The sequence below is a fragment of the Hemiscyllium ocellatum genome, chromosome 12 (assembly GCF_020745735.1).
Source record: "Hemiscyllium ocellatum isolate sHemOce1 chromosome 12, sHemOce1.pat.X.cur, whole genome shotgun sequence".
Lineage (NCBI taxonomy): Eukaryota > Metazoa > Chordata > Chondrichthyes > Orectolobiformes > Hemiscylliidae > Hemiscyllium > Hemiscyllium ocellatum.
In genome coordinates, this window is record NC_083412.1 from 74,026,897 (window position 1) to 74,052,371 (window position 25,475).

General features: G+C 38.2%; 1 protein-coding gene across 1 annotated transcript in view; it reads left to right on the top strand.

Moving 5' to 3' along the window:
* The window catches only part of LOC132821130 (zinc finger protein 654-like), a 54,421-nt gene that overhangs the window by 19,309 nt on the left and 9,637 nt on the right, over positions 1-25,475 (top strand). Inside the window, exons 3-7 of the mRNA XM_060833711.1 lie at positions 7,723-7,804; positions 7,972-8,107; positions 15,470-15,672; positions 18,518-18,654; positions 23,870-24,011. Of these exons, the coding sequence (XP_060689694.1) occupies positions 7,723-7,804; positions 7,972-8,107; positions 15,470-15,672; positions 18,518-18,654; positions 23,870-24,011 (700 nt within the window). The remainder of the gene's footprint in view (positions 1-7,722; positions 7,805-7,971; positions 8,108-15,469; positions 15,673-18,517; positions 18,655-23,869; positions 24,012-25,475) is intronic.

The window sequence follows — 25,475 nt, forward strand, 5'->3', positions numbered from 1 at the left end:
TTTAAAAATGTTTTGCTGCTAGCTCCTTAATAGTGTATTCCAGAATTTTTCTGATGACAGATGTTAGGCTACCCAGACTGTTGTTTCCTTTGTCCTTTCTCTCTAGAAAAGGAGTTTACATTTGCAGTTTACCTTTGGCTGTAATCATCCCAAACCGATTCTTCAATGTGTCTACTATCTCTGTAGCAACCTTTTTTCAAGAATTAGTATGCAAGCCGTCAGGTTCAGGATTGTCAATTTTACGTCCTAAGTTTTCTTCCAACAAGAATTAACACTTTAAAGTTCCTCCTCTCTTTCTCCCCTTGATTGTTTATTATTATTATTACTTTAATTTCTCTTATAGTGATGGTTGGTAAAATTATTTCTTCAGTCTCTGCATCGTCCTTGGCTCCGTTATTAATTTCCCAACCCAAGGGGCCAACTTAGCTACTATTATATACTTGTACAAGCTGTTCCTGTCTTTTTTGACATTTCTTGCTAGTTTTCTCCTTCAATTATCCAAACCTGGTTTATAGTATTTCTCCAATTTTCTGGTGCATTGCTAATCTTCACATTATATACTTTACCAATTTGATGTCATTCTTAATTGTCTCAATTTATCATGGATGGTTCATGCTCCCCAGAGTTTTTATTTCTCAGTAAAATGGATCTTTATTTCGAGCTATGAAATATCATCATTCATGTCTGCCATAGCTAATCTACCATCATTTCCTTTAACTTATTTTCTCGTCCATTTCAGATGGTTCAGGACTCATAATCTTATAATGGCATAAAAATGGAGAACTGTCACTACCAACTCCTGAGGGTTACCTTCCAAACCCATGACCATGTCCATCTATAAGGGCAAGCGCAGCACGTGTATGAGAATACTAGCACCTGTGTCAAATGAACAGCTCCAATGCCGTAACAATTGTGATAATGTTCTAACTTGCGATAGGAATCAAGCATTCAATTGACCATTCGAATGCTTATTGTACCAACTTTCCCACTATTTTGTAATTCAGAAGTAAGGATGCAAGAATCCTATTTCAGTGTTCTGCAGTATCTTGCCATTTAAACAGCCTTGCATTTCGCCGTACTGTACTCCATCTGCAAAATTCTTGCCCAAGTTATTGTAGGTTGTAATAATTTGAGCCTTGGCACTGCTTGTTGTGGTATTCTCAATGGACTTTAACCAGCAATCTACAAACTGGCCCTTTGTAATAACTCTGTTTCCTGTTAGTCAATCCTTTATATATGGTAAGCTATCACCTCCAACAAGCTCTTCCTTGTATGGTAACCTTTTGTTTGGCATTTAAAGTCCATAAGACATAGGAGTGGAAATAAGGCTTTTCGGCCCATTGAATCCACTCAGCCATTAAATCATGGCTGATGGGCATTTCAACTCTACTTACCTGCACTCTCCCTGTAGCCCTTAATTCCTTGCGTGATTAAGAATTTATCAATCTCTGCCTTGAAGACATTTAACGTCCTGGCCTCCGTTGTGGTCCGTGGCAATGAATTCCACACGCTCAGCGTTCTCTGGCTGAATAAATATCTCCTCATTTCTGTTTTAAATTGACCCCCCTCTAATTCTAAGGCTGTGTCCACAGGTCCTAGTCTCCCCGCTTAACAGAAGCAAATTCCCAACGTCCACCCTTTCTAAGCCATGCATAATCTTGTAAGTTTCTATTAGATCTCCCCTCAACCTTCTAAACTCTAATGAATACAATCCTAGGATTCTCAGCCGTTTATCGTATGTTAGGCTTACCATTCCAAGGATCATCCATGTGAATCTCCGCGGAACATACTTCAGTGCCAGTATGTCCTTCCTGAGGTGTGGGGCCCAAAATTCGACATAGTATTCTAAATGGGGCCTAACTAGAGTTTCATAAAGTCTCAGTAGCATATCGCTGCGTTTATATTCCAACCCTCTTGAGATAAATGACAACATTACATTTGCTTTCTTAACCATGGGCTCAACCTGCAAGTCAACCTTTATAGAATCCTGGACTAGCAGTCCTACATCCCTTTGTACTTTGGCTTTAGGAATTTTCTCACCATTTAGAAAATAGTCCATGCCAGTATTCTTTTTTCCAAAGTGCAAGATCTTGCATTTGCTCATGTTGAATTTCATCAGCCATTTCCGGGATCACTCTCTTAAGCTGTCTAAATTTTTCTGCAGCCTCCCCACCACCTCAGAACTACCTGCCTGACCGCCTAACTTTGTATCATAAGCGAGCTTCACCAGAAAGCCCTCAATCACTTCGTCCAGATCAGTAATCCGTGGGCCCCCGCTTGTCTCTAGTTGCTATTCCAATAAAGAAGCTTTTATCCCAACTCTCTGCCTTCTGTCAGACAGCCAATCCTCAATCCATGCTAGTACCTCACCTCAAACAACATTGGCCGTTATCTCACTCAACAGCCTCCCATGAGGCACCTTATCAAAGGCCTTTTGGAAGTCTAGATAAATAATATCCATTGGATTTCCCTGGTCTAACCTACTGGTTACCTCTTCAAAGAATTCTAATAGGTTTTTCAGGCACAATTTCCCCATGCTGACTCGTTTTAATCCGACCCTGCACTTCCGAGACTTTAGAAATCTCATCCTTAATGATGGATTCTAGAATTTTACCTACAACCATGGTTATGCTAATTGGCCTATAATTTTCTGTCTTTTCTCTTGATCCTTTCTTGAACAAGGGGGTTACAATAGCAGTTTTCCAATCATCTGGGACTTTCCCTCATTCCAGTGATTTTTGAAAGATCACAACCAACGCCTCTGCTATTTCCTCAGCCACCTCCCCGAGAACTCTAGGATGTGGTTCGGCCACATTTAGAATACTGTGTACAGTCCTGGGCATCGCACTACCAAACGGATGTGGACGCTTTGGAGAGGGTGCAGAGAAGGTTTACGAGGATGTTGCCTGGTATGGAAGGTGCTAGCTATGAAGAGAGGTTGAGTAGGTTAGGTTTATTTTCACTAGAAAAAAGATGATGGGGAGGAGACCTGATTGAGGTTTACAAAATCATGAACGGTATAGACAGGGTGGATAGAGACAAGCTTTTTCCCCAGGGTGAAGGATTGAATAACGAGAGGTCATGCTTTCAAGGTGAGAGGTAGAAAGTTTAAGGGGGTTACATGCAGCAAGTAGTTCACATAGAGGATGGTGGGCGTTTGGAATGCGTTGTCAGCAGAGGTGATAGAGGCAGGCACAGTAGATTCGTTTAAGATGCGTGTGGACAGATGCACGAGTAGGTGGGGAGCAGAGGGATACAAATGCTTAGGAATTGACCGACAGTTTGAAACATTTGGATTGGCTCAGGCTTGGAGGCCTGTAGGGACTGATCCTGGGTTGTAAATTTTCTTTGTTCTTTGTTTTTTAGCCCATCGGGGCCAGGAGATTTATCAATTTTTAGACCTTTTTAGCTTTTCTAGCACTTTCTCTTTTGTAATGGCTGCCACACTCCACTCTACACCCTGACTCTCCTTAATTGTTGGGATATAGCTCTTGTCTTCCTCTGTGAAGACTGACACAAAGTACTCATTAAGCTATTTCCTTATCTCCCATCACTAGCATTCCTGCATCAATTTGGAGCAACTCAATTTCTGCTTTTGCCTCTTGTTTGTTTCTGATGTAGTAAAAGTTTCTTTCAATATCATTTCTAATATTACTGGCTTGCTTACCTTCATATTTGATCCCCTCCTTATTTCTCTCTTTGTTATCCTCTGTTTTTGTAGTCTTCCCAATCTTCTGAATTCCCAGTGCTCTCGGCCACTTTATAGGCTCTCTTCTTTGATACATTTCCTGATTCCTTTGTTAACCATGGCTTTCTAATCGGGATGAATCTCTGTACTGTGTCCTCAATTACACCCAGAAACTCCTGCCATTGTTGCTCTACTGCCTTCCCCATTAGGTTCTGCTTCCAGTCAGCTTTCATCAGTTCCTCTCTCATGCTACGTAATTACCTTTATTTAACAGTAACACCGTTACATCCAATTTTGCCTTCTCTCTTTGAAACTGCAGACTGGCTCATTACATAGAACTAAGTCCAGAATTTAATTGAATACCTTTTGGAAATCTTAATAACCAAACGTACTGGTATTTCATTATCCATCCTACTTATTACGTCCTCGAAGAAATTGTAAGTTTTTGAAATACAACTTGCCTTTCTCAAAATTATTTTGTCTGATTTTCTAGCAATCCAGCTACTGCCTCATTTTTTGATGTTTTTATTTCCCCAGTGACAGATTAGACTAACTACCATATAGTTTCTTGTTTTGTTTGTCGACTCCTTGAATTTTGATATTACATTTGCACATTTCCAGCTTAAAAAAATTTTTCTAAATGTAGTGAGTATTGGAAGATGGCAGCTAATTTATCCACTGTTGAGCACTCTCAAGATTCCTAGGACAGATCGCTACAGGTCCAGGGCACTTGCTAGCTTTTTGTTCCATTAATTTTCCTAATACTTTCTCCAGTGCCAGGATTATTTGACATTCCTTCACCCCTTTTGTTTGTTCTATTTTTGATGTATTTTCTACTTTAAAGATAGATACACAATGCTTACCCCAAAAGTCTGTTACTTAGACAGATTCATCTTAACTGCTCCTTTTTTCTTGTATATTTTATAAGTTTTGAGACCGGTTTTCTCTCCTCACACTGATTTAATTTCTCCCTTTTATTTTCTTAGTCATCCTTTGGTTTCTGAAGTTTTATCAATCCCTGGCTGTACTGTACTTTTCTACTAACAGCGTTAAGTTTTGCAATTAACCTCAAATGGTACATTGTTCCTATAAGATCTTTCTTTTTTAATGGAATCCAGAGGACCCTAGATTACCTGACATTTGATTAACCCAAATTTCAGATGATCCGAGCAAGATTGCAAGGACTCGATGCGTGGCTAGCTATGTTATCTGACAATCGATTGAACAGAGAGTCCCTGCCAGTGTCCTTAGGATAATTGAGGTTCCTTTGTATATCTTTGCTGAATGTTTTAAAATATTTCCATAAATGGCTGCCACTGCTTTTCTACCATCTTACCTTTAAATGTGCTTTCCCAGTCCACATCTTTTTCTTCAAGATCTTGCATTACTTATTTTTAGGTTTAAATCTCTTACCTCCATCAACATTGTTGCCCTTAAAAGGAATGTGAATTTCAGACACATCACGGTCATGCTTGCCTCGATCACGCAATGATGGTGCACCAACCTCATCCTTTATTAGGAGATAATGTGGAGGTACCAGTGTTGGACTGGGGTGGACAAAGTTAAAAATCAAACAACATCAGGTTATAGTCCAACAGGTTTATTTGGAAGGACATGTTTTCGGAGCACTGCTCCTTTATCAGGTAGCTAGTGGAGTAGCATCGTAGGACACAGAATTTATAGCAAAAGATCATGGTGTCATACATCAATGCGATATATTGAACAAACCTAGATTGCTGTTAAGTCTTTCATCATTTAGAATGGGCTGCCAGTTTTGATTAAAATCCCAGAACTACTTTCAAGTCACATTCCCTAGGTAACTTAAGGTTTTATTTTAAAAAAATAGTGACCTCTTAGCTCAGACAAGGCATTAAAGTTGTGAGGTTCAAGTCTGTATGTATTCCAACCTTGAATCAGACTGGTTCTATTTCCAAAGTAGGAATTTATAAAATGTCACGTGGATTATAAAATATTGACTGTCAACAAATCGTGCGCTTTTTGAACAAAATAGAACGTATCTGCATATTCAGATACTGGCTGTTATTAATTTGCAATCTTGTCTCTGAAATGGTTATCACAACTGTTTGTGTATTCTACTGTCAATGCATCCATCTTCACAGAATTGCAATTATTAGGCAGAAGGAATGCCATTTGACCCACCTTGTTATAATTGCTGTATGCATTAAGATTAAGAGCCTCGAATATTGTCTCTATTTGACTTCTGACCTTATTTGTTTGTGTACCTCTGTTTGTAACCTCTCTCCTTTCCTGCCACTATCCGGTTATCATTACCCATATCGTTACGCAGCTCTATTAGCTCAGCTGTGTCAACTCTGGAGTAGCAATCTGTATGAAATCCTACCCTGTTTCGATAAACATAGATTTTCCATTAAATTCTGATTTTTTTTTTATATTGATATTATCAACCATTAGTAGGGAAATCTTTTCTGAGCAGTCATATTGAAGTTAATGCTAATTCTTTTTCTTTCTTTCGCCACATGGTGTCAGATTTACTGAGCGTCTGCAGCACTTTATATTTCAGATCTCCAGTATCCATAGTACTTTTCTTTAGTAGCCAAAATCATTTAGTCAAACCTGTGGTGGTCTCAACATTCAGAAATGGGTGAGGGCCCAATCAAACCTTTGTTCATTATGCAGTATATATTTCATTACTTAGTTGGTAACTTGGCTCAACTGGAAGTATATTTAATTTTGGGTAAATGGTTGAGAGCTCCAGACCCCCTCTAGGATGAATCACAATTCAGGCTAATATCCTGGTATGATAAAGTGAGGTCCTGTCTGCTATTTTTACTTAATGTTAAATGTCACTGCATTAATCAATGATGAATTGGCACTGTTAAGAAAGCTGACCTAACATTATTTCTTAAACCAAAAACAGCTTCATTGATCATTCATTAAATTACTCTTTGTGGAAACCTGCTTTGCAGGAAAGAGCTGCTGCAGTTACCCAAAATAAGACATTTCAAACCATTGGAGATGTGATTTGATAATTTTTTTTATTTTTGGTTTTTATGGGATGCAAGTGTTTCTGCCAATGCCAACATTCCCAAGTATTTGAGATGTCTCTTGAATTTCATGGAAATCAGATCAATTTTCACTTATCTGTTTTCTCTTTTGAACTTTTAGGAGAATATTTGAACCAAAACATGAGAGATTTTTGGTACCTTGTCACGCATGATTCATTTATGGCTTTTGAAATATCTTTTATTTATCATCATTCTATAACTGTGAAGAGTGTAGTGTCCTGGAAAAAAGATAGGATATGTTTATGAAAACTTTCCTTTGTCAAGCTAATAAATTTCAATTGATGGGAATGTAAATGCTGGATCAGTATGTAACTTTCAATATGAACTAATGAACTTGGCAGTATTGCCATAGAAAATTGTCATTATGTACTGCTGGAAATTTACAAAAGGTATATGTAATTTGGCAGCTGATGAAAGGTCATTAAAATGAAGCATTTAACTCTGTTTCCTTCTTCACAGCTACTGCCTGACCACCTGAGTATTTCCAGCATCATCTTTTATAGTGGGCGGCACGGTGGCACAGTGGTTAGCACTGCTGCCTCACAGCGCCTGAGACCCGGGTTCAATTCCCGACTCTGGCGACTGACTGTGTGGAGTTTGCACGTTCTCCCCGTGTCTGCGTGGGTTTCCTCCGGGTGCTCCGGTTTCCTCCCACAGTCCAAAGATGTGCGGGTCACTTGAATTGGCCATGCTAAATTGCCCGTAGTGTTAGGTAAGGGGTAAATGTGGGGGTATGGGTGGGTTGCGCTTCGGCGGGTCGGTGTGGACTTGTTGGGCCGAAGGGCCTGTTTCCACACTGTAAGTCTAATCTAATCTAATCTAATCTTTATCAAACTTTTGCTGATTTTGTGTTCCTTAGCTTCTGGCTGGTAATTTTTCTACTTAAGTTTTTTAAAGCATTTGTTGCAACACCATGAACTGGAATAGTTGTATTGTTTCCAAAGATCTAGAATATTTGTACTTTCAACTTTTCTGCATTGTTAATAGGAGCTGCTTTGAAGTATTGCTGTATTGCATTGAGGGTGATTCATCTAAAGGGTTCTGGAACGAATTTTTAAAAACCATTCAGGTAATATTTTCTGTTTTTACATGTCAGGAGTTAATTACAGAAATTAGTTTCAATATGTCACAAGATGCTTGCTTTGTCTCTTGTTATTATCACATCTTTTAATTTAAAACAATGTATTTATGACCCTGTCTACTGATTTCTATTTACATTCTACATTTTCTCTACAGGAATGTCACACTGTTTTACAAAATGACTTAAATGCAGAATTTGATGTACTAATCAGGTTGAGTAGAAATGGAGGCCCGTGGCAAAATCCAGTACTGATGTCCATCCTTAACCAAGAGTTAGTAACTCAGGAATTAGGTATGTATTTAGTAGATTAATAGCATTTTATTTCCCTAAAATCTCATTTGAAATGTTTAAACTAGCGTTATTGGCATTGCTAAAACTTAATTTTTAGGCTTGATCTTCTCCAAGGATGGAATTTGGCAGAATGTTGAACTACAATTGTATTATTTCAAATAGCATTTTCCCTGTCTGCTGTTCCTGTAATTTAAAGAACTTGGATGCACTCAGTAATGCACACTGATAATGCTTTAACAGCCGTTCCTTTTATGTCCTGCTCTGCCAGTTTTGGGTTTGAGTTTTGAACTTAGAGTGAAGAATTTCTGGAAGCCTAGGTAAAGGTAAAGTTGCCATATTCCTACCAGACTATTGAGAGAGACAACTGGTTTTGCTTTAAGCTGAGGGTCACTATGCTTTAACACAAAGGGAGAAGTTGAAATGGAGAGTCTTTCATGGTAACCTCAGCTAGTGCAGGAATTGAACCTGTGCTGTTGGCATTGCAAACCAGCCATTCAGTGAACTGAGCTAACCGATCCCCTTTTGAAACTTAGTCCAGAGTAAGGACTTGACTGCATGCATCATTATTTAAAGGTAAAAGTTCCAAGAAAAAATAAAGGGAGCAAGTTGTACCTGATACGTACCAGCAAAGAATGATACCATGCAAATGCTGCTCTGCCAGTTGGTTAATCTGAGCTAGAAAAGTTTCTTAGTGCTGAGCCCAGCACTCCAGTTGGCCAGAACCTCTAATTTGCTTGATTTAATAAAAGTAAAGTACTGCAAATCCTGGAAATACTGAGGTCTGGCATTGTTTTTAGAGAGAGAAATCCAATGTTTCCTGACCTTCTAAATATTTCTAGTACTACTTTTGAAAACTTGAAATATTTCCTGATGTCTCAATCATTTGGATATGGAAACAATTTTTCTATAGTACTCTAGAGCCAGAGAGCCATTTTAAAAATAAGGGACCAGCCATTTAAGATAGGATTTTTTTTTCCCCTCTTTGGAACTTTTTCCTCAACAGGCAGTGCAAGCAGAGCCTTTGAATCATTTGAAGGCAGAGATAGATTCTTGATAGTGGTATGAAAGATTATTTTGGGTGAGCAATCAGGTCAGGCATGATCTTGTTGAATAAGCACAGGAGCTGAGTGTCAGAGTTCAAAATTCAGGTACCTCTGAAAAGTAAACCAGAATTACTCTAGGGTTGATTGAGAGCTATTTATGCTTTTTTTTTCTTAATGGTTCAAATGCCATCTGCTGCAGGGATGTCATAATATTCATGAACAAGCTGATTTAAAAGCTAAGAACTGGGTTCTTGGGGCTTTTGTGGTACAGTGGAATGTTCCTTCCTCTGGGCCAGAAAGTTTCGGGTTCAAGTCCTACCTGTCTCAATGGTGTGTAATAACGTATCCAGACAGATTGGTAAAAAATATTTCCTCAAAAACTAGGACTATTTTGGCATGGTGGTAATGTCACTACTCTGAGCCAGAAGGTTGGATTTGAAGCAGGAAGGATTTGAACCCATACTTCTGATGTGTCATGATATCTCAACAGGTGCTTATAAAAATCTGTTGTGACAGAAACTATTTCCTTTGTAAGTATCCAGAATAAGAAAGTTAGGCTTAAAATTACCTGCTCGAGTGGAATTGTTCATCGGCCTCCAATTGCAGAACCTTTCTAAGGGCCTGTGCCCATCATGTGTTTTTTGTGTCTTTTCTATGGCATGGAGGAGTTTCCCATATAGGCTTCTGCTATACACCATCCACTTTGCTTTCTTTATCTATGGGCCTGGGCACACCTATTCTACCAGTGATTGGGGGTTCCCTATTGGAGGAATGTCTACATGGGAGTCATCCAGCTTTCCATAAGGGACGTTGTATGGATAATGTTGATTGCTGCAGCCATGTAGAATTATAAGTTAAAGTAGTTCATGGTTTCCAAGCTCAAATATTTATTCTGCATGTAATGCAGACTGTGGACAATGTATATGTTGGTTGAGGACAGGTACATCGCTGTTTAGTTTTTTTAAAAACCTTTGTTCATTGGGCACCTGGTGCAGAGTGGTGGATAAATCAAAGGTGAAAAATGTGTTGCTAGAAAAGCGCAGCAGGTCAGACAGCATCCAAGGAGCAGGAGAATTGGCGTTTCGGGCATAAGCTCTTCAGGTCCTTCCTGAAGAAGGGCTTATGCCCGAAACGTCGATTCTCCTGCTCCTTGGATGCTGTCTGACCTGCTACGCTTTTTCAGCTCTGATCTCCAGCATCTGCAGCCCTCGCTTTCTCTTCGATAAATCAGAGGACCTTCTTCTGGGCCTGGCCAAATTAGCAGGTCCAAGCAGCTGACCGGAGTGGGGATCATAATTTCCAACTACCCTATCTTTTTGTCACAGATGTATTCGTGCCTGGGTTTCCTTAGAGAGGATTCAGGCTTCTGAATATAAGGTGAAAACTACAGTTGTTGCTAAACTACAGATTTATGCAATCATCTTTGTAAATTTCAGTCATATTTGCTACCTAATTGAACATATGGATATCAGTTTGTAAACAGTATTTTTGCTCCTAATTTTAATGTCTTTTTTTTTGCTGAACTTAGTGTGACATCATGTGATTTTTTTAAAAAAACACTGATCAAAATGGTTTTGCTGTTAAAACAAGCTAACATGCTAACTGATCACACTTGGGTGACATTTCTCAATATGAAAACTAATCTTGTTTCACCTTGCAAAACCAGTAGACTAAATTTAAATTGTTTTGAAAAATATTGCAATTCTTGTCAAATGTTCAAATTTCTTAATTATTTCATCCATATTATAAGGCCACAGGTAGGCTATTGAGCCTATCGAGTCTGCCATTCAATGAGGTCACAATTCACAACATACTTTCCTGCCTTTTCCCCATAACTGTTGATTTCCTCACTGAAAATCTTTATCTCAGCCTTGAAAATACTTTGCGACCCATTCTCCACAGTTTTTGTAGTAAAGAAATTTTAAGATTCACAACCCTCAGAAGAAATTCCTCCTCATGCCTGATTTAAATGTGCGACACCTTAATCTGAGTTTATGCCCACTGATCCAAGATCCTTCCACAAGGGAGATCAACCTCCCTGCATCAACTTTGTCAAATCCTCTAAGGATCTTGTATCATTTAATAGGGTCACCTCTGATTCTTTGAGAGTCCAATGAGTACTGGTCCAGTGGATACTTCCTTCATCCCTGGTATCAGTTTAGCGAACCTATCTCTGTACTGCCCCTCAGTACATCTTTCCTTAGATAAGGTATTCAGTATTCCAGCTGTGGTCTGACTAATACCTTGTATAATTTTAGCAAACCCTCCCGACTTTTATACTTCACTCCTTTTGCCAACATTCCATTTGTCTTCCCTATTACGCACTGAAATTTGATGCTAGCTTTCTATGCTTATCCAGTCCCTCTGTTCCATAGCTTTCTGCAGTCTTTGTACAGTTAAATAATGGTCAGCTCCTCTATTCTTCCTGCCAAAGTGCATATGCTTTCATTCCCTACACACTGCATTTGCTAAGTTTTTGCCCATTCATTTAACCCCTGTCTATATCCCACTGCAGCTACTGAGCCATCCTTACCTCTTGCCTTCCCGCCTATGGTCATAGTTTGTGAATTATGTTCGCTTTCCTTATCTAAGTTATTAATATACATTGTCAATAATAATGGTGCTAACACTGATCCCTGTGCCGCTACACCAGTTACAAGTTGTCATCCTGAAAATATCCCTCTTATCCCAACTCTGGTGTCTGTTAGTTTGCCAATCCTCGACCCATGCTAATGCACCACCTCCAACACCATGGGCTATTATCAAGTTACCTGATGAGTGTTAATTTATCAAATGCTGTCTGAAAATCCAAATGTACTACATTTAATGCTTGCTCTTCTATCTTGTTTGTTACCTTTAGAATTCTGCTAAATTTGTCAGGCATGAGTGAAGGCATACTTGCTCTGCTTGATCATATTCTGCATTTCTAAATGTTCTGCTATTAGAATATTTTATTATAGACTCTAAACTCTTTTCTGATGACCTATAATTTTTTTTTTGTCTCTTTCACTTCCTAAAATAAAACTACTACATGGGAAGTTTTCAAATTGTTATTGTTATTGTTCAAATTGTGTGTACTGTGCCTTTAAGAGTGGCAGCTGGCACAGACCTAGAGAGGCAGAGAGTGTGCTGAACAATTAAATGTAACATTTAGTTGAAACAAATAACTGGAGTTGCATTGCCATGGAAAAAAAACAAATTCAAATTTGGCCAATCAGTTTAAATTATGCCATAGATACCAAAATCCCAGGGAATTTGAATTTTACTGTTTGGGCTGACATCAAACCAATGAAATAATACGATATTTTGGGGTATAAAATCGGACATTTTGAACAGTTCGGGCGAGAACTGCCAAGAACACCAGCAAGTCCTGACTACTATGCAAATAGCTCTCTGAAAGTTACCTGTCCAAAAGAAAAGTTGTGCAGCAGAAGACCAAAGAGATGGTCCAGGAAAATACAGGGAAAAACTTGCAAAGGAGAGTCGATAAAGTTGGCTGGTTTTGAAATGTGATTTTGAGAAAAATTTGGCCCAGTATTGTAGAGTAGGAGGTAAAAGATAGGTTTAAGAGAGAGGAATTGCAAATAGGTGTTGTCTAATGATATCTTTTGGACTTAAAGTAAAAATTAACAGTTTTATTCTTTAGTGAGATCTGGGATGGTTCTTTACCTCTCAATTTAACAGATTATGGCACGAGGTGAGCTTCTGTGTCAGTTTAAATTAGTAGAGGGGTTTATCCCATGTTGTAACAAAATCCTCCTGGAATTTTCCAGAATCTAAGGATTCCTGGGACATGGCTACTGCGAATCCACTATTTCGAACTGCTTCCTTTAATAACCTAGGATATAATTTTGGATTTTGTTTTATTAGTTTGTTGGCTCAAGTTGACAGATGTTGAACAGAAAACGTTGCTTTATCTTAAAATTAAAGCGTACTGGCTATTGGTGCTTGTTGCAATCCATAAATTGTCATTGCATTGAATTGGAATCTCAAAACCAACAACCAGAGATGGTAATGGAGAGCAATACAATCTAAATTTGCACTTATTGTTGAGTAACAATTGAATATTCAATAGTGCAAAACAATCTAAAACTGATTTTCTAGTGGGAGTTTGATCTGTTCAATGTGGATTGCTGAAATCTACAATGGAAATGAAAATGATATGTCAAATCTGTTGCCATTTGCTCTTATTTCATTGGTTGAACAACTCGAAACCCTGGTGAAACAAATTTCAGGCAAGTTAAAAGTTCTAGCTGTGCAAGGGAAATATGAGTTCAGAAACTTAGCAGGGGATCCATTCAAAGAAACCTTAAATCACTATTTTGGTGGGCAACTCTGTTCAGAATCTGGGACAGATTGATTATCATGCATTAAGATCAGGCATGGTTGGTTGTAATAAGCTGATGGCCAGAGTATGATGGCCTCAAACTGAGTACATTAACTGTTTAGTCTATTGTCTGGACATCCCTGGGTAATTACACCCAATTACTCCCTGCATGAGTCATAACAATACACACTGGAAAACCCAAAATATTTCATTTAAAGCAAAATTAGAATTTAAACATCAAATTCCAAATTAATGGATAGTACAGCATGTTGAGAGATTCATCAGGTATGCAGCAAAAAAAAAGTGGCTATTCAAGGACTGGAGTTCTCAAAAGGCGAATTATAGTTAGGTGAGCAGATTGTTTTCCATCCAGTCTTAATCATTTCAAAATGCAAGGTTGGGCAATTGAATAAAATATGTCACCTTTTTTTAAAACAAACTGGTTGAGAATAGATTGTATTTATAAGAACACACTAAGAAATGGAGTAGCGACTGAATAAGTATTTGTGGGCATGGAATAGATAGAATAGTGGTAAAGTCTTAAAATTCCAACAGTTTCACCTTTATTCTGGAATACAGTTTGGATATGTATACTCTTTCCAGCACCTTCCTTTAATCTTCATGTGTGAGATTAGATGAGATTCAATAGGCCTATGAACAATATAAGTAGTTGCAATAAGGCAAATTCTGTTTTCATTTGATCTCCACACACTTACATTTGCCTGCAGAATTTTTTGAATTGAAGCACAAATTATTATTTTCTGCCCTTCATCCTAGTAGTCTCAAAGCATGGACTAGATTGTGGCCCATATACCATAGCCCCATGTTAGCTTAACTAACATAACAAAAATGAAACCTGAGACCTTTTTTAAGCTACTTTTATGCGCACTGGGCTGTCAGTGGACCATTATATTTATTCAAAGTCGTGTTTTAAAAATTAATAAAGTACAAAGCTCTGCCAGACATTTGGTTGCCTGTGATGTTTCATCTCGACATCACCAACATGCAAACTGAACTTGAAAAGCAACCAGTCCAAGGAGATTGGAATTCCCTTGATTGTCTCAGCAGTTGTGGTGAAAGCAGCAAAGGGAATTACCTAATCAACAACATGGTTTTAACTGCAAGCCTGTTTAGTACCTGGGCATAGCCTGCGCAAATCACTTATTGATTCAAATGCTTATTGCATCAATTAATCAGTTTGACATGATTGTACTTGAGTTTAATTGCACAGCTCATTTAATTAAGCAATAGCTCTCGGTATAATAGTTTGTGTACATCCAAATTAAAGGTTTTATTGTTGCTCAAATATTCTTGTTAAAATGTTCAGCTTGTTTACTTGCACATATGCTGGTAGTTAAACACTGCCTGACATTACAATATAAGCTAAACACAACGCAGTAAATTTTGGAATCTGTTTTACTTCGGTATGATTAATGCTGAATGCATGGCATTACTGAAAGAATTATTGGAAACTTAAGTGTCAATTATTAATTGAACTGAAACAAAAATTGAAGTTACAAGCCTGCACATGCATAGTTTTACGAAATAGGCAAAGATGACTGCAGTTAAGCATTTTTGCTCTTCTGCACTTTTGTTCTGCATAGAGTAGTAATTAATTGTGCTTCACCTAATTTTGACAGGTGACGATAAAGCAGATGAAGGTGGGTTTGCTAAGAAAGCATACTATACTTCATTGTGAGCTTGTTTTTAAAAGATACAGTAGAAAATAAATTAGATCTATAATCTGAAGGAGTGTCTAAGAAAGGTTGACCATCTCAATTTACAATTTGCAAGTAGAGTCATATGTTTTGTTCGTGTACCAGCAGTTCTAATGTCTGTTAGTTAGCCTGCTTAATAGTTTTAGACTCATTATATGATTACCTGATTTTGCAATTCACAGAAATTGATTAATCTAAGTTAAGATTCTAAAAATGTACTTCAGTTGGGCAAACTTTATTTGTGTCCTCCTGTCAATTTTTTGTTTTTAAACAGTAAATGAATACTTGGGATCAGAATCTCCAATGTTCTTTGAATATCGAGTGAAATACTTGATGAAGTACAAGCATATTGGAGAAGCAATCACGTTGACCAAATACTGTGTAAACCATCCTCAAACTGGCACAAACAAGTATTTTCTCCATTTATTTTTAACATGGCTATGCCGCTCATCACCAGAAGAAATTCTGTTGCAGGAGGTAAGGTTGCATGATATGTTTCATTTGTTAAGAAAAATTGAAATCTTTTTTGTCAGGTTTTGCAAGTACTCGAATAGACTTTAGAATTATAGAATCCCTGTTGTGCGGAAAGAGGCCATTCGGACCATTGAGTCTGCATCGACCCACATTGACCTAACCCCTACCCTATCCCCATAACACCTACACATCTCTGGACACTGCAGACAATTTATCACAGCCAGTCCACCCAACATCTTATGTAGTGATGAGCAAGTAGGTAAAATAACTTATTTTGAAAGTACTCTAACATACTTTATGTAGCAATGAGCAAATTGAAAAATAATTTGTTTCTTCAATGCTATCTATCAGTTAAAGTTCCCTCTTCAGCAAGTGCATCCACCATCTCCATGTCTGCATCCCACATAGGCATATGAATGTTTTCTGCTTCTTTCTCAAATGATGGCCAGATAAGACCCCATCAACCCACCAATCTTCTCTCTGTTTGAACATGTTCTTCTGTTAAAAAAATTCTCTTTTTATCTCTCTGACTTGCTTGTTGTTAGGTGTACCCTATGGTTTTGTCTAAGCCGACTATTTTATGGAATATATGAACATTCATTGTTAACAGCCCTACAGTCCCCTCTGTCATCTCTTTTCTTTTTCCCCTGTTATATTAATGGTGTATTGTTATAATTTCTTCCACATTCCCTGAATTGCAAAATTAAAGCCATTTTGTTTCCTTATGTCACCTTTCTCTAAACTCGCTGTGACTCTTAACTTCTCTACTTCTTGGGTATCCCCTAGAAATAAAGGCAATGAACCAGTGTTCACTTTAATCCCATGTGCTCCCACAGCTATCTTGTCTTTCTCACCTGGGTTTCAGTTCAATTCTGTCAATTTCTGTTTCTGTTGCATCTACTTCATGCATGTCTGATCTCACATCTTTCCCTTTCAAACAGAACCACATTAGGGTGCCCTATGTTCTCACTTTTCAGCCCATGAGCCTGTATTCAATAGCTATTTTCAGCCATTTCTGTCAATGACTTTGTGATGCTACAAAGAAATTCATCTTTCTCTTTCCTTCTGCCCTTTCTTCATTGCAAAGGGACAGTTGCCTAGATAACCCAAGGCCCCCCTCCTTTCTACACAAGCAGAGCAGAAAATGCAATACCTTTCATGATCTCTTCCCTTCTCACTGTCCCAAGCCCTCAAGAATTCCTTTCAGGTGAACCAATAATTTACCTGCATAACTAATGTAAATTGGGCAGCCATGCTCTGAACTGCCTCCATTCATTTCAAAATATGGTCCAAATATTCAGCTGACTGTCATTTTAATTCTCTACTTATCTCCCACTCTGTTCTTTCTGACCTATCTTCAGCAGTGTTCTAATGAAATTCAAGAAATAATACTCCTCTTTCACCTGGGCATTTTGCAACTTTACAAAGGATTACCTGATCAGCCATCATCTCATTCAATGGTGGAGCAAACACGATGGGCTGCTTCTACTACTACATCTTATTAAGACATTTAGATTGTAGTATCAGATCCCCTTTTCTTTGCTATTGTGGTTTAAATTTTATTTTTTTTCAGTTCTACAATTCTCACTGCCTCCAAGCACAACATTTCTGTTTCATTTAATGCGTTACTGCTTCTGCAACCTCTTAGCATGAGCCCTTTTTAATTTTAATCTCATCTTGTTTTGGCCCCATTGAAAACATTTCGTTGTGTTGTTTTCTCCCACATTTCCCTTTCAGGTAGTTAAGTTATTGCACCATCTCTTAACTTTTCCGAGTGCTAATGAAAGGTAATTGACTTGAAACGATAACTCTGCCTCTGATTCCACAGATGCTGCCTGAACTGTTGAATATTTGCAGGTTTTTTTTATTATTTCAGTTAGCAGTTTTGCTGCCTATCTAAAATACAGTAGTATTTCACAAAATTAATTTTTGTCTACAAAATTTGGGTTAGCATTCATCTATATTTTGAATGCATGAAATGTTTTTGCTATCCTGTCTTATTTTGTAAACTTTACACTGCATTTACTACCTATTCAGTAAAAATTTAATTGCCTTTGTTTAAAATTTAATCTCCATTATTTACCTTTAAATCGGTGCCTTCTCCCAAATCTTTTGGACCTAAGAGCATCAAATTTAATGTTTTCTTTTTATGTTACCTAATGGACATTTTAGCCCTTTTTAACACCTGTTCCCTTGTATGAATTCCTTTATTTTGTTATGTTGAGCACATTTTACATGCATGGTTCCAAATGTTGTATCAGACCATAAGAAATAGGAACAGGAATAGGTTGTTTGGACTCTCAAATCTGCTCTGCTTCACAGAAGGATCGTGGCTGGTCTGACACTGTTCACTTCGACTTTCCTGTCCTTTCCCATAACCCTTGATTCCCTGACTGATAAGAGTCTATCTATCTCAGCCTTAAATATACACAACGACTCTGCCATCACAGCTCTCTGTGGCAGGGTGTTCCATAAACACTGCATCCTCTGAGAGAAGAAATTTCTTCTCAGCTCAGTCTCCATCTGATGACCAAAGCATTCTAAAATAGCATACTATCCATCTGTGGAGATGGTAGTGACATGATTATGTTGTGGGACTAGCAGTCCAGAGAATCCTAGCTCGTATTCTGCAGTGAATGTAAATCTACTTTAATAATCAGGAAATAATAAACTGGCATCAATAAAAGTGATCCTGAAAAGAGCTAGAACAGAAACACAAACTGTTTATCATGTTCAAAGGAAAGACAAACCGCTCACTGACAAGGATATACTTCTCTTCGATCATAATGTAATTAACAGATCAAAAGCATTCATTGATTATTTTTCCTCCTATTTTTGAATACATCAGATTGCCCAAATTGACTGCCAGGAAGCTCTTGATGTTATTTGCAAATTGGATTCAGAAGGGCAGGTGGAATTAGCTTGGATTTTGTGTGTGGCATTCCTTACTCAGCAGTTGCGGAATGGAGACATGTATTGTACGAGGTAAATATTGTTATTGCTTCTGAGGCTTTCATTTAGGAGATGAAATTATTGGTGCTGTGTGAGTAATAGCTTGAAATACTTTACCAGGTAATAAGCAGATTTTACATGGACATTCTAATTAATTTCCTTATTGAGAGGGTGCACATCCTCCATTTGCTGTTGCAATACAAGTCTAAATAAGTTAAACAGTCCGAAAAGTGCATTAATTTTCCTGAAATTTTGATTCTCATTCAGGGCCGGGTTCTATTCTAAGAATTCCAATGTTAACTGCTCTTAAAAATTTAAAATACTAAGGTGATTTTCTTTAGTGGCAAAATATATTTTATGTTGAAAAGTTTTGTAGATTTGACCCTTTTATTCTGTAGTCTTACTTTAATGGTTTATAAGTATTGATCTTTTATTTAAAAACAGGCAAAAAAACTCCTGCACCAGTAACTCAGTAAATTTTCAAATATATTGGAGTTTCAATTAACTTGTGCTGTGAATAAAGGATGGCCAGTAGATATGCTGTACTTCAATTTGCTGAAGAAGCCAAGATGTGGTGCTGGAAAAGCATAACAGGTCAGGCAGCATCCGAGGAGCAGGAGATTCAACACTTTGGGCCCAAAACATCGACTTTTCTGCTCCTCAGATGCTGCCTGACCTGCTCTGCATTTCAACTCTGATCTGCAGTCCTCCCTTTCTGCCAACTTGCTGAAGAAGTTTGATAAGCTTCAAATCTATGTTTACTGTGGGAAATAAAGGCTTATGATGTAGGGGCATTATATTGTAATTGATAGATGATTACCTCATTATCCAGAGCTAGTAGGTGTAAATGGCTCTATTTCTGGTTAGGAAGATGTAATGAGTGACATGCCACAGGAATTGGTGCTGTGACCTTAACTACTTACAATTTACATAAATGTCTTTGAAGCCATGGTGTTTAAAGCTGCTGATGACACAATTTTCAATCTCAGGAGGCTATAAAGTGATAAGTTAAATAAATGGTTAAGAATCTGGCAAATGAAACAAAATGTGAAATTGTCCATTGCAATAAGAAAAACCAGAACTTGCATATTTTCTAAATATGGGTGATGGTATCCTGGATACATGATTCACAAAAAACTAATATGCAGGTAGAGCAATTAATTAGAAAAGCTAATAGAATGTTTTTGTTTATTGCTAGTGGAATTGAATATGAGTAGGGAATTCTCTAGTTATATGGGGCACTGGTGTGACCACATGTGGAGTACTGTTTATTTGGTCTCGTTATTTAAGTTAGGATGTAAATCCATTGGAAGAACTTCAGAGAAGATTTGTTGTAGTCATGGCAGGGTGGGTATGTTATTTGCAGAAAAATAAGACAGGTTAGGCTTCGATAAGCTTGAGTTGGAAAGAGTAAGATCAGAACACATCCTGTGTGGTCTTGACAAAGTGGACGTAGAAGGCTTGGTGGCTCTTTTGGAATAATCTAGAACTAAGTTCATTGCTTTTCTGAAATAAAGAAGATTGGCCATTTAAAGCAAACAAGTGAATTTTTTAAGTTTCATGTTGAGGGTTATTGCTCCTCAAGGGAAAGCAACAATAGCCAAATTTGTTGCACCATGTTTCGGTCTGCACAGTGGAGAAGTAACAAGTGTGAGAACTTAGTAGTTATCTCCAAATCAGTTGTAAAGGTATTTCTGTGGCTGCAAGCCAGGCCCCAGAATGATATGTTGCCTCATTGGTACACGGGTGATGAGGATAGTCTTGAAGCAAGTGGGGACTTCAGATTGTCGCAAGGAGAGGTTAAAAATGTCTGTGAATACTCCTGCCAGTTGGTCCACACAGCGTCTGAGTGCATGGCCGAGGACTCCCATTTGGGCCAGTCTCTTTCCATGGGATCACTCATAAGAAGGCTGATCTAACTTCTTGTGGCAGTGACCGTGGGTATGTGTGCATCCAAGGCTGTTGAGATAGATGATGTAATTTCACAAAACTTCAGTTCAAAGTGAGAAGAGAATGCGATGGGCTGTTACCTGCGATTCAGCCTCTTGCATTGACTGAGGACATGGTGATCCATTTGATAAACTGAGAAACATCCATTTTTTTTTAAAGCTTGAATGGCTTGCTCCTCTGGTTTTCTGTGTTAAATATTCCTTGGTACAAGATGCTCAGAGAAGACTGTACTTTAACAGCAGAAGGTAGACTAGGACAGCATTTTCAAACAAAAGGTGGAGAGGGGAAAAGGTTTCTGATTCCTGATGAAGGGTTTTTGCCTGAAACATCTACTCTCCTGCTCCTTGGATGCTCCCTGACCTGTTGTGTTTTTTCAGCACCACATTCTTCGACTCTGATCTCCAGCATCTGCTGTCCTCACTTTCAGCAAGAAAGGTTACCTGGTTCTGAGTCCACTCCATTTCCAGGTTTCAGTAGGAGGATATTTAGACAGCAATCATTGTATCCTAAGGTTTGGGTTGATAGAACAGGAAAATAAGCATTCTAGACTAAGAATAATTAACTAGGGGACAGTGTACTTCGGAGTAGGATCAAAGCTGGGTCAGATAGACTGGAACAAAAGGTTGGAGTTGACAATGTGGTGCTGGAAAAGTAGATCAGGCAGCATTGGAGGAGCAGTAAGTGCATTTGCCTGAAACATCGACTCTCCTCCTCGGATGCTGCCTGACCACCTGTGCTTTTCCAGCGTCATACTCTTGACTCCAATCTCCAGCATCTGCCGTCTTTACTTTCGCCTGGAACAAAAGGTTGGCAGGAGAAGCCGTGGCTAAACAATGAACTACTTTCAAAGTGATGGTTTGGGTCTAGTCCTCAAAAGAGAGATGACTAACCGATCCAGAGGCCTCGAGAAACTCAAATATAGGAAAGTGTGCTTGTGGCAGGCTTAAGAGAAAACACAATTGAGTACCAAGAGGAAGACAGAAGGTTTAGAGGAAGGTGGAAAAGCAAATTAGAGATGCAAAGGGGGACTGTGAAGAGACCGGTGGTCAACATAAAACAGTATCACAAAAATATTGAGGTACATCAACAGTAAGATTGTGGTAATAGGAAGAATAGGGCTGGTTAGAGATCAAATTCAGGTTTTGCACTTGGGAGCCAGAGGCATGACTGAGGTGTCAAACTGAAGAGATAATTGGCTATGCCAAGAAGGTGGATTCTATCCAAGTCATTGTGACAGAGGAGGAAATTTATCACAAGATGAGGAGAGGGGGGTGTTGAGGCTGTCAATACTTGAAGTTGACCAGAACTGAGTGAGATACATCAAAGGTTGTTGAGGGAAGAGTAAGTAGAATTTGCAGGGGCATTGAAATAAAATTCGACTTCCCTAAACCAGTGTAGGGGAAATGTTGAGAAAGTTAGAGATTTACACTCCTTACTCCTTTGTTCAAGAACAGTTGCAGGATGAGCCCTGCAAATACTGACCGATCAGTTTGATATTAGTGATGAAGAAGCTTTTAGACCTGTTTTTATATATTAACCACATGTGAAAAGGTGGGTTGATTAGAAAACCATACTGGCTTTTCATAAAGGGACAATGGTGGCTAACTGATTTGGTGGAGTTTTCTTTTGAAGAGTAGCAGGAAAGTTTAATGAGGATAATACTGTTCATGTAGTATAAATGACTTCCAGAAAAGGGTTTGATACAATGTCACACCACAAACTTGAGACAAATGCATGCAATAAAAAAGGCAGACGCAGTATAGATTTGGAAATAGCTGAGAAATAGGAAATGAAGAGACGCCAATAAATATTTTTCAGATTGAAGGCAGTCTTGTAGTAGAGTGCTACAGATGTCTGAATTCGGATCCTTTCTTTCCCCTTATGCATAAATGAACCAGGTTTTTGTGTGCAGAGCACAGGTTGCTGATGGTAGAAAAATTGGAATAATTCCATCCTGTGAGGATAGTGTGGACCTTGAAAAGGATATAAACATAGGTTGATAGCAGCTCAACAAGCAGATGTTAGGTGATGCATTTTGGTATGAAAAACATTGGTAGACAATACAGAATAGGGCGTACAGGAGCGGAGGGATGTATAAGTGCATGTGTGTAGATAATTGAAGTCAAAAGGACATATCGGGAGAACAGTTAATAAAGTATACAGTATCCTGGGCTTTATTAGTAGGAATCTGGAGTACAAGACCATGCTGAAGATGCTGCTGAACTCGTACAAAACACGTGTTCAGTCTCAGCTGGAGTAATGCGTATAGTTCTAGATTACACATATTCTGAAGATACATATGTAGTGGAGAGAGTACTGAAGAGATTTAGAAAAATATCCAGGGGTGAGAAATCTCAACTATGAGGCCACTTTAGGGAGATTGGAACTGTTCTCCTTGGAGAGAAGGCTAAGAGGACAACTTTAAAATGACTGGAATGTAACAAATCTGATGCAAGAAAAGCTTTTTCACACAAGTAGTTTGGGTCTGGAATGCACTGCTTGAAAGAGTAGTGAAAGCAGATTTCATTGCGGTATTCAGGAGGACATCAGATGAATATTTAAATGGAAATAATGCGCAAGGATACAGGATAAGGCTAGAGAATGGCGCAGGTCATAATGCTCATGTTGCAGATCTGATGGACTGAAGGTTGTTTCCTACACTGTAATGATTTGTGTTTCTGGGCCAAATGGCCTCCTTTTCATACATTTTTCCTTAATTTAAAAAAAAATGGGAGTCATTAATTCCACAAGTTTGTGTTTATCATTCTTATGCAAAGGTTGTTAACAAAAATTGTGGCACTTTATTGACAAAGTGAAGACACTTAATGGATCTGACTTCCTTCAATGCCCTGAATTTTAATTCACCTTTTTTCCTCACCTTGATTCCTCAAAATATACTTCATTATTCCATTGATATGCTGTCATGATTGGAACGATTTGTAAAGGCTTGTAGTTTAGTGTATCCAAGTTGCATTACTTTGGAAAATGTTAGCAACATTCGCTTGAAATGTTTGTGGTGCTAGCTGTAGGACTAAGAGTAATGAATTTTGAAAAAAAGTGTTATAAGATTTAATCTGCTTTCTTGCCAGATTACATTGAATTGGGCTGGAGACATTGTTTTTGTTTTGGATGGGTTGGACAATGGATTGGAGAGAAGAACTTTCTAAACTGTTTAGTGCAAAACCTACTTGGGTAAACCAGACATGGCACATTAGTTAATTGGGCAGTAGCCTCAAACTATCCTCCAGTGGTTGTAAGGATAACTTCAATTTTACTGTAAGCTTTTAATTTTATACAGGGAATTGATACTGGTGTGGAGCAAACTGCAGCTGAAACTTGATTCATCCAAGCAACACTTTCTAGAGAAATGTCGTCATCTTTTATTAACATCCAGAAATGTGAATCATATCTTCCTCTTTATTAGGGTCATTCAGAATGAGGTAAGCAACTTGCTGCTGTGCATTGATCATTAAAATACTGTGGGCATTTATAGAAAATAGTAAGAAAAGCAAATTATCGGGCTTTCTATTGAGAGGACTATAATGAAAAGGATGTAGAGATTGAGCAGTAGTTATAAAAAAACCCTAGACTAACCACAGCTGAGGAAGAATATATTAGCCTTGGCAGACTGGTAACTACAGTGCAGGGGTTAAATTAACAGGAAATGTTACGCAACTCTGATTGTAGATATTTTTAATTAACCTGTTTAATGTGATGCACACCTGGAGCATGTGGGACTTGAACCTGGGCCTCTTGGCCTGAAGGAGGGGAAACTACCATTGTGCTATAAGAGCCCTTAACTAAAATTGTTCCCAGGGGTTTAGCATTGTTATTTATTAAAAGCTTTCAAGACATTAAGGACAGTTGGAAATGAATGATTTCCATTTGATGAGGGAATCTGGGATTAGGTGAATAATTTATGATAAAAGTTTAGAATTGCTTATGTGACTGCCAGGTGTTGCTTCAATTGTTAATTGTAAATCAGGTTAATGAGTTTTGCTTAATCAAGGGTATTATGGATTTAAGATGAACATCAGCGGTGATCTCATTGGTGAAACAGATGGGAGAAATTATCTGTTTACTCCTGCAAAGCTATCATAAAGTGGTTATAAATCTTAGTTTAGTTTATCAATTAGAGAGGTAGCAAAGTTTTTTTTAAATATTCTCTTGTGGGATGTGGGCATCTAGCTTGCAAGCATTTATTGTCTATCCTTAGTTGTCCTTGAGAATGTGCTGGTGAGGAGGGGCTGTTTCTGCCATTGTCTTTACTGGTGCCTAGGTCGCTGCCAGGTAATTTGTTGTTTCTTGTTTTTCTTTGTTGAGATTGATCAAATTGAGTGATTTGCTATGCCATTTCAGAGAGCAGTTGAGAGTGGACCACATTGCTGTGGCTCTAGTGTCAAATGTAGGCCAGGCCAGGTAAGGATGGCAGATTTCCTTCCATGAAAGAAATTAGTGAGCCAGGTGGGTTTTTTTCCAGCAATCGGCAATTGTTTTAAGGTCATCAGTCGATTCTTAGTTCCAGGCAATTTCTATAAATCACATTCCACCATCTGGCATAGTGGTATTCAAACCTGGGTCTCAGAATATTAGCTGAGCTTCTGGATTAATAGTCTTGCAATAAGGCTCTGCCGTTGCCTTCCCATCATCTTAGTTGATTTTGTGCGTAGCAGTGATAATTTATCATTTTATGTGTTGAAATATTGAAACTTCAGCTCCTTTTAACCTTAATTACTATTTAATTGCAGGCCAGTACTGTACAAATGTTTTACTCAATCATAAATTATTGCCTTCTCTGGAAAATTTGATCATTCATGCTTCAGACTTTTGGTGTTTTTCATTGGATGACCAGCTAGTTTTAAAATTGTAGAGTCGTAGAGCATGGAAACAGATCCATCAGTCCA